The 15,920-nt window shown below is 37.7% G+C and overlaps 1 protein-coding gene across 42 annotated transcripts in view; it reads right to left on the minus strand.

The window, feature by feature from the left end:
• Positions 1-15,920, minus strand: part of PTK2 (protein tyrosine kinase 2) — a 322,010-nt gene that overhangs the window by 230,268 nt on the left and 75,822 nt on the right. For 31 of the 42 annotated variants that reach the window (XM_017962371.2, XM_021942917.1, XM_021942931.1 and 28 more), the window contains one exon: positions 5,058-5,224. The exons of 10 other annotated variants lie outside the window; for them this stretch is intronic. In XM_017962371.2, coding sequence (XP_017817860.1) covers positions 5,058-5,224 — 167 coding nt within the window. Of the gene's footprint in view, positions 1-5,057; positions 5,225-15,920 lie in introns of those variants that run through there. One more of the 42 variants, XM_017962372.2, reaches the window with a different exon arrangement.

Here is a 15,920-nt window from a genome sequence, read left to right on the forward strand (position 1 = left end):
AATTTATACCCCATTATATTGCTGAGTCCTGGAACTTTCATTTGACTGTTGAGATCTTACTCCTCAGAAATAAAGCCAGAACTGCAGCTGCCTTCACATACCCACCTATGAACTTAGATGTCTGCAGGTGACAGAAAAAAAATCTGTCATGTTCAGCTTCTTGTACTTACATATCTAATACAGGAGTAGAGAAGAAACAGCTAAGTGTTTGGATTCAATTTCCACTATACCACCCATTTTAAGCCATATATCTCCAGGAAAAGTTATTAAGCCTTTCCAAACTAAGGCTTTCTCACAAGTAAAATGGCAAAAAGAGAGTACCTACATAAGACCATCATAACAGAAATTAATTTTGATGAACTACATCAAATGTCTGACACACAGTAAACAACATGTGTTAATATGGTAATACTGTTATTAACTTACGCTAATATTGTTTGGTTCCTAGTTGAAAACAAGTTTCTATACCATCACATTACTTTGCGTCTGGGCTTCTTTTACACATGCATTATCAGTATATTATTTATTCCGTTTTTATTCAAATATTGTTTATTGGGTGCCTATAGTATACCAGACATGACTAGAACCAGGAATAGAGGAGTGAAGAAAACAAAGTCCCTGAGAAAGAAAGATAGACAACACATATATAATATCAGTCTTCAGAAGTCTGTAAAAAATTAACACACTATATGAGCTGATGAAAAATCATAAGGAGCTTCAGGTAGGCAGTGGGCTCTTTAGGTAGCCAGTAGGAGACCATAGGGAAGCAGTGACATTCAAGCACATTCCTGGAATGAGGAGGTCCAAGCCATGCCTGGAAAAGGCAGAACATACTCAGCAGAGTCACATCAAGTTCAAAGGCCCCAATAAGAAAGCCAGGGGGCTAGAGTTGAATATGTGAAAAGTTGTAAAAGATAAAGGAAAAAAGGGAGGTGAGACAAAGAAAGCCTTAATTAAGATGAAGGGCTATATTATTCAACAACTAAAAAGTCTGGCAATAGAGAAGAAACCATCACATCAGATCCCAACTTGAGTATTTATGGAAAGAACTCTAAAATATATTAAAGAATTTAATGGAAGGAAAACTGAAATAAAAGGGACCAATGTCACCAGAGTGGAGGAAGAAGAGGAAGAGCAGAAGGAGATAAGGACTGTGAGGTCATCAGAAACTCCAGAGTATGCTCTGAGTGTGATGAGAAACTACTGGAAGTTTCTGAGCCCAAATGATTTACAAATAGAATTGGATGGCTTACATTCTAAAAAATACATCAGCAAATCCCATCAGCTCCCACCTTAAAAACACAACCCTGTACAACTGTTTCTCACCACTTCTATTATTATTCCCCTACTGCACCATCTTTTAGGATTTTTGCCTGAGTTATTGCACTAATTTATCAGTTTCCCACCTCCATCCAATCAAATGTATGATATAATGCCCAAGGCAGGTGTAGGGAGAACAAAAGAGAAGAAAAGAGGTTACTGGAGCACCCCAACATTTAAAAGCCAAACAGTTCAGAAAGACTATGAATGGTCAATGAAGGAAAACCAAAGCAGTTTGGTATCCAGGAAGCTAAGTGAGGAATATTTATTAAATTTTTGGTGATAATAGCTTGTATTGTAATTGCCTTCTACATGCCTAATGATGCTTTAAAAGATGTTTACAATTTTTTTCACATGGTATTAACAGGGTATAATCCTTTTCCCCCTGGTTACTATTTGTCTGATATACTTTGTTCCCTTTTTGCTTATATTTTATGTGTGAGTTCTTCAAATTCAGTTACTATTTTGTTTCATGGAGCCAATGCATATTTAGATCTACCCAATTTTTTCCATCTCGCATCCGAGACCCTCCCCTTCAGAGATCAGTTTCGTTTTTCCTAAGGTGTTTTTGTCAGAGGTTCCTTTGGTGGTAAATCCTCTGAGGAAAATGTCTCTATCTCACCCTGTTCTTGAATGGCAATTTAACTGGGCAAACAAATACAGGTTGCCAGCTACTTTCCTCACCACTTTGAACATATTATCCCACTATTTTCTTGGCATCTATTACTGTTGTTGAAAAGTCTGAATTTTTCTCTGGGTGTCATCCTGTTGTGTTCTCTGGTACAACAATATTTTACTATTAATACAATCTGCCAAAGCATCAGTTTAGTTTTATTGACTCTGTTTGGGATTTTATGTTAATCCTGTATTTGAAGGCTCATGTCATTCATTGATTATAAAATATTCTCAACCATTATCTCTTAGGATTATCTCCTCTCTTCCCCATTCTTTTTTATTCTTCTTGAGTTTCTATTAGGAACGGGTTGACCTTCTTATTCTTTATGTTACATCAACTTACATTCACATTTTCCATCTTTTCATCTCTGTGGTATGTTCTGGGAAATTTTTTGTCTTATTTACTAATTTTTCAGCTATGTCTAATCTGCTATTTTATCTATCCTATGATTTCTAGAACTTCTATTTGGACTATCCAAATTCTCTTGGTTATTTTTGATAGTCTCCTGCTCCTTACTGACACTTAAATTCCTCCCCTTTGAAATATACAGAACCATCAGTATTAACCCTCATAACTCTTGAAAATACCTCATCAGTTTATCTGTCACATTTTCTTCTGTCATCATCTCTACCTACTATGCATGTAACTTTCACTAATTTTTTTTTTTTTTTTTGAGACAGAGTTTTACTCTGTCATCCAGACTGGAGTGCAATGGCATGATCTCAGCTCACTGCAACCTCCACCTCCCAGGTTCAAGTGATTCTCCTGCCTCAGCCTCCAATGTAGCTGGGATTACAGGCACCCATCACCGTCCCTGGCTAATCTGTGTATTTTTAGTAGAGACAGGGTTTCACCCATGTTGGCCAGGTTGGTCTTAAACTCCTACTCAAGTGATTTGCCTGCCTCGGCCTTTCAAAGTGCTGGGATTGCAGATGTAAGCCACCATGCCCGGCCAACTTTCACTAATCTTAAAAGCCTAGCTACATTTTCAGAGTGTTTAAGACAACATTATTCCTATATTGAGATAGGCAATCTAATTTAAAAAACCTATACTATGAATCCAGATAGCTAAATTCAAATCAAAAGCTGTGTCACAAACTACGTAACTAAAAGTTTATCAATTTTGTTTTCATGTGTAAAATAAGAACAACGATAGTCTCTAACTCACAGGGTTTGGGAACAGTAAAATGAAATGTATATTTAAGTTTTCCGGTGTAAGAAGCAGACAGATGGCAGAGTCCCTGGCTCAGCCACTCATGATGACAAGGCATCAATGTCATCATCATCATCAGTATTATTATGAGGAGCGATATCTTGATCATCCTTTAATCTAGTAGGGTCAATCTATGAGAACTTCTATATAACCCCATCTAAATTTTTCTTCCTTTTGAGGATTCAAGACCCAGTCAGTAAAGCAGTGCCTATTCAATTTTACTTGAAACAAAGTAAATAAATTGGCTTAAAAGAACAACAACAATCTACTAAGAGATTTAGATTCAATGGCCATTTTATTGAGCACTAAGGACTTCATTATGACAAAGTCGGCATCTGACATGTCCATATAAACCAAGATAATATAATTGTGTTAAATAAGTACCTTGACACAGGAGGATCACCTGAGTAAAGGAGTTCAAGACCAGCCCAAGCAACACAGCAAGATGCCCATCTCAAAAAACAAAACAAAACAAAAACCCTGCAGGTATTTTAATCTAACTTTTACATATCCTTTGTTTTGGAATGCTTACTTGCTTAAACAGACTAAATAGCTGGAGGTCAAATCTTCTCTAGCCATTGATGTGAACCAACCAAACTATATTCTCAAGGAGTATTTTGTTAACTCGGTACCAGCTATCTGACAAATTTGAAAATACAACTGTATTTCTTTGATGAACTCTGTAACTGGGGTAGGGTGTTATTCAACATAAGATTTATTCAGGCTGGGCATGGTGGCTCACACCTGTAATCCCAACACTTCGGGAGGCCAAGGTGGGCAGACTGTTTGAGCCCAGGAGTTTGAGACCTGTCTGGGCAACATGCTGAAACCCCATCTCTGCAAAAAATGCAAAAATTAGCTGGGCGTGGTGGTGTGTGCCTACAGTCCCAGCTACCCAAGAAGCTGAAGTGGGAGAATCGCTTGAGCCCAAGAGGCTGCAGTGAGCCATGTTCATGTCACCGTACCGCAGACTGGGTGACAGGGCGAGACTCTGTCTCAAAAAACAAAAATTATTCACCTAAACATGTTTTTCTTTTAAAATGTCTACCCTAATTAATCTAGATCCTTCAAAGTTACTGACCCTTTGAATGCACTCTTCAATCTACAATTGTCTTTATTTCTGTAGCATTACCTATAAAAATTAGAGCCCTAGTAAAAGAAGCCCATTTTTACAAGTTACACCTCTCTCAAATGTATTTTAGATGTACAATTTCCTACTAACATCTTGAGTTGCTTGATAGTAAAAAAAAAAAAAAAATTACTAGGGAGAACCAGAAAAAGAACAATTATAGGGAATTCTTTTAATTTGCCCTGAAATAATTTTATTTTCCTTAACATTTCAACAGGAGTCACTAAGACATTACTTCCTAATTTTAACATTGCATGTGAATATCAAATATACACTTACTCTTTGTAGGTGCGCTCTAGATTACACGGCATAGTAAAACAAGCTATGTAGCCCATTAATAAGGTATTTAGGTGTGATAGCAACTCCTGCTCCATAAAAGGATGACAAGGGATGAAAACATAAATATATATATATATAGGATTTGAGTTTTACTGGGAGCAAAGGTTGAAACAAAGTAGCACTGTGAGAAATCAGCTAGCAAAAGACCATCACAGAAGCCTGAAATCAGATGGCTCAAAGTATAGTTAATAATATCCAAAAGCTAGACTAGAGGTCTAGAAGAGATCACTGGTTAATAATTACTAACCAATTTTATTTATACCAGAGATGTAATGACAAGCAGTGTGGAAATTAAACATATACATTTGTTATCTTGTGCATGTTTTTAAAAAGCAAAAGAAATCAAGTGTGCATCACACCAAAGCAGGTTTGTATCTTACTTCCACTCCTCTGGTGGGTGGGCAAGCTCATACTTCTCCCTCACACTGGAGACGCCCATATCCACGTGAAGCCAGTGAACCTCCTCTGACCGCAGGTGACTGAGGCGGAATCCATAGCAGGCCACATGCTTTACTTTGTGACTGTCCACTATCTTCTGAATGATGCCCTAAAACATACCCCCCACAAGAATGACTGTTATAAACTGAAAAAAAAAAAAAAAAAAAAAAAAAACCAAACAAACTATATGCTAAAAAGTAATGCAATATTCATTTCTTTTAGTCAATTATCAGAAATCTTTGGTATGAGAATATCAAGTTAAATAAATGACTTAGGAATCTTTGTTTCTGAAATAGTATTTTCAAGAACAAGGAGAAGTTTTAGAAAAGAAAACATAAAGAGATTATCTCCTTTCGTCATTAACAAGGCATGTAAACTTAAAAATACATTTCTGCAATTCCACTATCATCATCCCCCAAACCTGTCAAAGCACACCAGTTATCTTTCAGTTACTACTTTCTAAGGTTCAGACCCAAGGAAGGGGTTATACTTTCTAGAACAGGGAGATCATACTGTTCAAGACCAGGCTGCAACATTCATAATCATTTTTTTAAAAAACATACATTCAGGAACACACACTTAAGGCTATGTTTCTGGTGACACTGGAGATACATGAAAAGTTCTTTGAATTAGGGCCTAATCAGTTTATTATTTGCTCTTTAAAAATTATTATGAAACAATCTAAAATACTCCCAAATCTAATGCTTCTAACATGTGTTCCCTTGAGTTCAGAGGAGAAGGTCACCTTTGAATGAGGTCATCAGGGAATGTTCCTTAGAGATGGTGAAATTTCTCCTGGAGCAATGGACAGGTTAAGTGTTAGAATTGACTCCTGCCCTGTACCTACCTAGGTATGAAGGCCATGGGAGAATATGTTGTTAAGTGGGCAGCATGTATAGAAGACTCATTTGGGAACATGACAGAACCATCTGCTGCCCTTTACATGAGGGTATGCAAATCACAACCAACTGTGACCTCAATCTTTTAGGTGATAAGACAAGTATTTTTTTAAATGATGCTGATATTAAAACGAAAATGTCCATGAAAGAAAATAATCACTAGTTTTTAGAATTGCAATTAATTGAAGTTATAATAAAACTTGTAAGACATACATAAAAGTTCCTGCACTCACCAAGTATTGCTTTATCACAGCACAATGCTGCTGATCATAATAAAGGATATTATCCCCAGTCTTCTCCATAATCTAAGACAAATCGTAACATGTACCATATACAAAAACTGTCCAAAACCCAGTATATGCACACTGGGGATGTGTGCTGCTGTGCTGGGCTCCCGATACTGGCACCTGCTATGTGGCAGACCTCCCAGGGCACTGAGTGAATGAAGTGGTAGAGTCAATCTCTCTTTCAGACAACTCAATCCCAGGTACAAAGTTGTTTATCAAGCACAGGAAGTGGCAGAGAGAGGGACAAAGGAAGGGAGTAAACATGGTATCAAGAGAGAAAGCATGAACAACAGACCAGGCTGGAAGAGTCAAAGACAGGTTCATAAAGATGATGAATTCTCATCAGGACAGGAAGGATGCTTACAGCCTACATACTCCTATGTGGAACTGACAGAAGCATAAAATGTTCTTCCTGGCTTTTTGATCCAAGGCCCAGAATTCATGACAGGGCCACTGTAAATGATAGTACCCTACCTACACAAGGATGTCCAGCCGAGGGCAGAGAGTCCACATTCTAGTCTTTAAACCTTGTACTCTGGGGTGGGGAACTTGCCTAGAGAAAGGAGCACCTTTTAACAATTCTCTCAGAAGTGACTTCTGCAGCTTCTTGACAACACACAAATCCCTGAACTATAAAGGATGGAAGCTAGCACCTCTGCGAAATTCCCACAAAAGCTCCTGGTTCCCTGTCCAGCTTTGCCAGGTCAACACCTAGTACACACCAACACTAGTTACCCTTGGTAAAGCACGGGTCAGTAAGTCTCCTTGCTCCACAACTCACTACTACTACCAATTCAAGAGGCAGCTCTCTCTTGTTAGAGCTGCGATCAATGTCTATACTGGTCTCTAGACATCTGCCTCAGGTCACTTGGTCTATCATTCCATAAACTGATGTTGAATATAAGGCAGTGAGGAACACAAATCATTTCTTATAATTGTCACCATTCACATGCTAAGAAAAAGCCCAGCTTCTCTGGTTGCCTTCTGTAGTGACCCCATGAAAAAGTCACTTCATCTCCTCTGAACTCACAGCACACATATAGGAGACCTGCAGCAAACCAGTCTCAAAGAAGCTTAGCCCAGAACCGTGGTATTTGTTAGGGAAAGGCAGGTTTCTGTCTTGGAGTTTTATGGAACAGAGAGAATCTTATTCCATTCACTTGATCATGCTGCCTGAAGAGACTGAGAGTGACTTCAAGTGTGGATTTGAGTAACACTGCCTTTGCATACAGTAGTACCTCATGAGTAAACCAGCTTTCAATTTTCACTCTCCATAGAATAGTGAAAAGCAATAAACACACAGATATTACCTTCTGTTTCATTTTTTGCTTTCTCATTACGCATCCATATTGCACTCTGTACTACTGCTCATTCTCTAGCACGCTTATAAATTTCTCTGGGTAACGGCAAACATTACAAATATACAAAGTGCTTAAATATGTGGTGCTAAATGTATATACTCAGTAACTTAAGTAATTTTGAGAACTAAATATCTGGTCTGGATAACTCAACAAATAATTCTGAAAACTATGTATTTAGTGAGGAATGTATACTCAACCAACTCTACAGTGCTGCCATATGGAAGTGCCCCATTTTCACATCACACACGCATACATTTAGAATAAAAATGACTGTCTCTAAAAAGATAATAGGACATGGGTGTTTAAAATGCCACTAAAGGTACCAGAATTAAATTTAAATTTCTCATTGTGGCTTTGAAGACACATCTATATGGTCCTATGAAATACAAAACAACCGCTGGCTACTCTGAAACCTGTCTCTCATATCCCAAATGTCAGAAATACACAACTTTTCTGATTAAATTCTCATATAGACATTCATGGTAAAAGGATTCTTTTTAAGGTTAAAATAAAAGAAGCCAGTGTTTACATCATGCCTGTATCTTATCAGGAACATAACATTAAATGTGCAAGGTCATTTTACTACTGATGAATAAAGATTTCCTTGTTCTGAGGGAGAAAGGAAGGTGTAAATGAAAATACTGCTATGAACATTCTTCTAGCTGTCATCAAAAGTATTTATGACCACTGCATAGAAACAGGCAAAATTTCCTTTAACTGAAACATTTTGATAAGTACAACCAAACTTCCTGCCCATCAACAAAACTATACCAATTATACTCGATGCATAATGTTACAAAGTATCATTTATCTCACATGAATAATGAGTAAAATTAATCTTAGGATGATCAATTTGATGACCAAAAAAACTCCCACAGGTATTTTACTGTTGTTATGATGGTTTAATTTCCCTGATTATTCACTAGTGAGATGAGGCCATAGTTTTGTTCATTTCTGAAAGTTTTTATTATTTTGCTTGGTTCCATTTAGCCACTTACCTTTGAGATAGTACTTTCAAACAAATGACCTTCACCACTGTTCGAAATAGGTTACATGACTCTTTCCTCCATGTTCATTCTTTCATGAATGTTCATTCATTTATTCATGAACACCTGAAGTGCCCACTACATGCATGATGCTAGTGACACAATAACGGTTAAGATGCAATCCTGACCCTCAGATGTCTTAGAGTCTCACAGGACAAAGACATGACAATGAATATGTGCAAATGAATATTAAGTGGTTTGTGGGGAAAAGGGGACAAAAAGGGATATTTTATATTTTTAGCTATAGCCTCACACTTAATTTTCAGATTTATTACTAGAAGAGATATTTGAAGCAACACACATTGATGACACTGTTCATCTCCTTACTGCTTCCTAAGAATTACCAAATATAATCATCATTACTGATTCTTCTATAGTATAGTGTTTCTTTTTCTCATTGTGTTTCTCTTTCAGATACTCTTCAGCTTTAGAAAACCAAGGGATTCCTATCATTCTTCTTGGAGGCTTTCATCACTGGGTTATCAAAAAACAAGATCCAGAAATTCAAATCCTGTTCTCCAACACCTAGTACATTTTCTCCTCTTGGTCCAGTAGTAAACTAGGAGTCCTTCTAAAAGTCTTCTAAGACAAAGAATGCACTTGTTTATCTTGATGGTCCGCGGTCACTGTATTAGTTCCCTATTACCTCCGTAATAAATCACCACAAATTTGGGGGCTTAAAACACAACAAGTGCATTACCTTTTAGTTTTGTAAATCACAAGCACGAAATGGGTCTCACTGGCCTAAAATAAGGATGTCAGCAGGGACGTGCTGTTTTCTGGAGGCTCTTAGCTTGCCTTTTCCAGCTTCTACAGGGCACCTGCACTCCTTGGCTCATGGTCTTCTCCTTCCATCAATGTTGCATCTGATCCTTCTTTCATATTCACCTCCCACTGACCACAGTAATAAAAGGCCCACTGCAGTGAAGGACTCATCATCTCCCCACCTTCAGGTCTGTAGCCTTAATCACGCCTACAAAGTACCTCTGGCCACGTAAGAGGACATCTGCACAGGTTCTGGGGATTAGGATGCAGGCATCTTTAGGAGCCAACATTCTACCTATGGGAAATCACTACCTCAATCACTATCTCTAAGGATTTTGAAATCAAAATGTTTCTCTTTCTCGTGCTCTATTAGCTTAGGTTCTTCTCCTTAACACAGCTTTTATGCTTTTTCTTAAAGCTTTCCTTTCTAGCTTTCCTCCTAGATGATACTTTCTATCCTGTAAAGGAAGAGTTTAATTTTCTAAGACCTTCATAGTCCTTTCTAGAATCAAAACTATTTGAATTCATAATAATCAATGTTCAACTGATTTTTATTAATAATCAATTAATTGTTTTTAAATGTTTTAAAATACACATTCACTGCTCCTCTATCAGAGAGAACAGCTTACACTTCTAAACATGAAGTGTGCAGTGACGACACCTAACAATAAACACTGAAGACCATTGGACTGCTCTGAAAAGTCCTCCAGGCACCTCCCTACGGCCGAACTCAGGGAAAATTCCCTGAAGAATTCCCTTCCCCTACAGATACCAGTTGTTTATAGCACAGTTTGTTCTTGCAGAATCCCAAATCACTGAAAATTTTCCCATTCCCATCAGAATGATGATTTTAAATTGAACACAATGTTACTTCCCATTGCTAGTCTTCTCACTACCAGCTTGGTAACAGTAATTAGTATTAATCCAACCCAACACACCTATATTTTAGCAAACTACATGAACTGATTTTTTTCCATTTACAATTACTACAGATTCAGATTTACCAACCATTCCCTACTAGCTCATGAGTAGTACTGAAACCTGTGGCTATATATTTAGAAAAATTCGATGTACCAGTCAGAAAAATTTTAAGGGGTTTTGAATGTGATAAGAATACTGTCCAAGAACTCAATGGTGGTGCAATCTTAAGCAGCATCATATGCTATTTGCCCAGTACTTGCCTGGTGTATGGGCATAAAATTATTTGTTCTCATCCCTGTAATGTCTTTTTAAAAAGTAAGCTAGGTACAAAGATTTGATAGAGATATCAGTAAAGTGGGGTATCACTTTGAATAGGCATAATCTTTGGCTATTAAATCAATATATTTGTGGTTGTCAATTAAGGCTTTCTACTTCTGTGGCCAATTCTCCTAACATATTTCTGTCAGAAATATTCCATTTCGCCTTGGATGCCATATAGTCATTCAACAAAAGTACCTATACCTACTGAGCACTTGGTGTTTGCCTGCTAGACATTGTTGAAGACGTTGGCAATAATACCATGAAGTACAAAGATCCCTGATGTCACAGAACTTAAGAAGTTGGGGAAGAAAACAGCTAATAAATGAGCAAACAAATCAAGTACAAGACAATGTCAATAATAATGATCTGAAGAAAATAAAACAATGACAGAAGAACAGAAATGGTGAGCCATAAGGGAGCATTCTTAGACTGGGATGTCCCTGGAGGCAGAATTAGTAAGGGCAAAGTGAGAACAAGCAAGAAGCCAGATCCTGTAGGTCCTTGTAGGTCACAAAAGGAATCTGGCTTTTAGTCTGGAAGAAATGGGGAGCTCTTGGGGGGTTTTAAGCAAATCACTGATTCAGTGATTGGCATGTTAGACAAACAGGAAACAAAGAAAAAGTGAGTGACTAGGACAGAAGGTGACAGGGCACGATGGGATGGGGTAGAGGAGATGGGTGAGACTCCCGAAGGATCATGTTGACTAAATGAAACCAGGTTCCGAGTGGAGGAGTGAAGTACTCCGGCTTTTATCTCTCCAGGATCATTCTGGCTGCTGGGTTATCAACAGACTAAGGAGAGCAAGTAGGGAAACAAGATGTCAGTTAGGATACCATGCCATAATGTATGGAAGAGATATTTTAAGGCAGCTACTGGAAAGGAGCTCAAAGAAAGGGGTAGCAGTGGAGGCGATATGAAATGGGTAGGTTCTGGATATATTTGTGAAGATAATGTGGACAGGATTAGCTAATGTATTGGATATGGCTTGAGAGCAAAAGAGGAATAAAGGATGATTGCAAATGGATCTAAGTGACTAAAAGATGAGGTAACCCTTTGACAGGAGCACTGGGTGGTTATTTTGTAGCAAGAAGTTTAAAGACAGAGAAGTGAGGTACAAATGCTAGGGAAAGGGAAGACATAGAAATGTGTGGACTTCTTCAAGTGCTGCAGTTCATGAAAGTGGAGGAGGTTTGAAATGGTTGTCTAGGAGAGAACAAGATGGAGGGATACAGCTTGACAGCTGGGTAGCACTAAGGTTGCAAATCTAGAATGAGACCAATCACAGGATGGCGACAGATGGAGAATAGGCAGAAAGTTGGATTAAATCATGGTGGTAGATTCAAGAGACTACAGGGACATTAAGAGAGGTACAAGACAGCATACAAGGCAGCAAGTATGACAATGGACCACTGTCTCTTGCATCCTGCTACAGTATCTTCTTCTGGGCTCACTTTTTTCCATGCAGAATTATATCATCTAATTGTTTCAAAGACAGCCCATGCTATTAGCTTTCTATGTCACTACTTCTCTGCAGATACCTTCATTTCACCTTATCTTGATTCACAGTTTATCAGATATAGACTTCTAAGGTACACGTTATTTTCCCTGAGTCCTTTGAAGATACTGTTCCAATATCTTCTTGCATCCAGCACTGCTGATGAAAAGTCTGGTGTAAATGTCATTCTTTCTCCTAAATAGGCGATTTCTCCAGTAGAATTTGGAATTTTATGTCATTATTTTTCTGAATGATCACTGCCATGTTTCTAGATGACTGGTCTTATTCAACACTGTATAGCCTGGGTTTCTCTTGGCTGTTCTAGATTGACCCCACGCTTATCTCTAGGGCTGCCCGAAGCACGGTACTGACGCTTGGCCAAAGCTATGGCCAAGATAAGTGATGTTTGTGATCATGGGATCCTGAGCTGTTTAAGGGGCAGAATATACCAGCTTGTCAGTGCAATTTTGTAATAATAACTGGACTGACAAGGTGCATCTGATTTTGGCAGCACCTGGGGAGGTCCACAGGTTGAGCTTGGCTATGTAGATGGAGATGCTTGTGTGACCCTCTCACAGATCCCTACCACTTCCTCATACTAAGGTGCTTTACACATAAGCCAGTAATGGTTTCACATCTACAGAAAAATCATGTCCAAGGCCAAGAAGCCTGGACCCAAGATCTCCAGATCACTTCAATGAGTATCATTTTACTACTGTCGCTGTAATGGACATTGCCTATAAACAGTGAAATCTTGTGAATCTTTTCAACAACCAAACATTAATTAACATACAATTAGCACACACAACTGTAAAAGCACTAATACTTATTAAGTGAAGCACGAGAAAGCCTCTACAATGAAATGTTACAAAAATCCAGACATTCTTGGTGAAAACAAATCTTTAAACTCCTCAAAAGGTTTTGGTTTTTCTGATCCAAGCAGTCTTTCTGAGAATTTGCTTTCTATAGAGCTCAACTGTCCAGCAGAAATATAATGCAAGCCACATAAGTAATTTTAAAATATCTAGTAGCCACAGTAAAAAATAAACAGGTGAATTCAATTTCAGTAATATAGTTAACCTACTATATCAAAAGTATTACCATTCAACATGTAATCATAACACATTGATGAGATATTTTATTCTGTTTTCTTACTCGTTGAAATGTGGTATATATTTTTATACTATAGCACATGTCAATTCAGACTAGCCACATTCAAGTGCTCAACAGCTGCACATGGCTACGATAATGGACAATGTAGCTATGAGTTTAAGACTGAATCGAATTATTCACTACCTGAATAACAAGAAGTTGTATCATTTCAGAAAATAGTTGTGTGGCATCCCCTTTGATGCTATTCAGTGGTCAGTTTCTTTCTGACAAGTAATTATACTTAGATTCTTTACTAATCTAATTCTTCAATCTAAATCCTACAATCTCCACTTCCTGTTCTAAGGTCATCAGGCCTTCAAATGCTGTCATGTTTCTTCCATTTTTCTCTTTCCTGACAATACTCTGTAACCACAATGTTCCTTTGTCTGATACCTCTTATGTTCTTCAGATGTGCAAATCCACTCATTAATTTACAATTACGACATTGCATTTTCAAATGTTATAGCATTAAAGCATTCAATGGAAGTGGGTTATGAATAACATCCAATCTTCCATTACAGTGACTCAGTATCATGAGAACCTCATGCTATCCCAGGAAAGGCTATGGTGAATTCAATGCCAACTGTGATTTTTCTGCCTCAATCTGAAAATCACTGACTGATGATTTGCCAATTACTGTGAAATAAAACACCTTGTTTGTGGTCACATACATTTGATCAGATTGATATTCACGAGTTTGATAAATGAGTTCTGATAACTTACGCATTTGCATCTGATTTAAATTTTTCTTCACAATATGAATGTATGACTAGGAAGTTTTTAACACTGGCTACAGGCTGACATGCCTGCATTGACACTGGCTCTATGGTAGTAATCCCCTTACATGAAGAAAGTTTGATACTAAAACCATGGCACATTTGTTACACTCTTTCCTAGGTGAGTTTTCTGATGTAAGTCTTGAACATTTTTTCTAAATGTCTTGTCAAATTCATAATCTTCGAAAGGTTTGCCTCCTGTATGAATGCTCTGAAGTTCATTAGGGCTGATACAATGGTTTTATTGAAGAGTTTCCTCATTCATTGTATCTGAAATCTACAAAGACTAGAATATACACTAAAAGCCTTACATCAAGTTACATCTACAAGATTTCTTTCCAGTATGAATTATCTGAAAAACCTTACGGCAGGACCCTCATTTCAGGCCTTTCCACTAAATGACAGTGTTTATAAAGTTAAAAGTAAAACACAGAAGCAGAAAAAAACAGAAAAAGCAAAAAAGCTAACCAGCTTCATAAAGAGTTTGTAAAAAAAGAGGCTATCATATTTTTAATAATCCATTTGAAATAGTTCGCTAATATTAAAATTTAGAGGTAACAAAAAATTATGTAAAATGTATAGATAAGACTTTAGCCTTAAATCCTTTTACTTTTCCTTTTTTTTTTTTTTTTGAGACAGAGTCTCGCTTTGTTGCCCAGGCTGGAGTGCAGTGGCGCGATCTCAGCTCACTGCAACCTCTGCCTCCTGGGTTCAAGTGTTTCTCCTGTCTCAGCCTCCTGAGTAGCTGGGACTATAGGCATGTGCCACCACAACTGGCTAATTTTTGTATTTTCTGTAGAGATGGGGTTTCACCATGTTGGCCAGGCTGGTCTTGAACTCCTGACCTCAAGTGACCTGCCCACCTTGGCCTCCCAAAGTACTGGAATTACAGACATGGACCACTGTGCCCAACCTTTTAGCCTTAAATCTAAATTCTACCAATCCCTTTGCTTTGGTTAAAAATAATAAGGGCATGTAAGTTAGAGAGTAGTAAATTAATTAATTCAGCTACTGTAAAAAGAAAAGAAAAAGAAAAAGAAAAAAGAAAGAAAGAAAATAAAAAAGACGTATCTAAACTTCCTTGTCACGGAAACTTCTACTCCTTAAAGATGAATAGAGACTAGGTGGAGAGGGGAAGAAAGAGGAGGTATTTAACACTTCACCTAAGCAAATACTGAACATTTAAATACTGAACTCAGCTTTCTGAAATCACAGTGCTACCTTCTCATTCCCCACTTTCAGGGAGATGTAGTTACCTTTGCCTAGCATGCTCTTCTCCCATAATTCTGTATCACTATCTTTACTCACTTCCCAGACCCAAAGGAAATACTTTCCAGTACTAACTTCTACATTTAAAAGGTATTATTCCTCCAAGCTTCCACAACAACCTCCCGTGAGGCATTTCTGCACTGTACTATAATCACATTCATGATGTCTCTCCCTCTACAGGCTCTAAGCTGTAAGATCAAGGACTTCACAGGGACCTTTTACATCTTCAGAACCTAGCATAGTGTCTGACACATAGCATATGTTCAAGAGTTTTAAAAGAAATTATCCTATCTGAAATCATGCAAATACCTTCAAAATTACACTTTCTAGAACAGTAGTTTATTTCTTGAGTTATTAGAGGCTATTTTAGTTGCACTGTTTCCTAGTACTCACCCAAGAGTTTAAAAAAAGAAACCTACGAGGGAAAAACAAGTCAATGGCATTTTATGACTAAAATATGATTCAGTCACTATTTTTCTAAGAAACTTTACAACAATTAGAACTCTGGTCAGT

The sequence above is a fragment of the Papio anubis genome, chromosome 8 (genome assembly GCF_008728515.1).
Source record: "Papio anubis isolate 15944 chromosome 8, Panubis1.0, whole genome shotgun sequence".
NCBI classification, from domain to species: domain Eukaryota; kingdom Metazoa; phylum Chordata; class Mammalia; order Primates; family Cercopithecidae; genus Papio; species Papio anubis.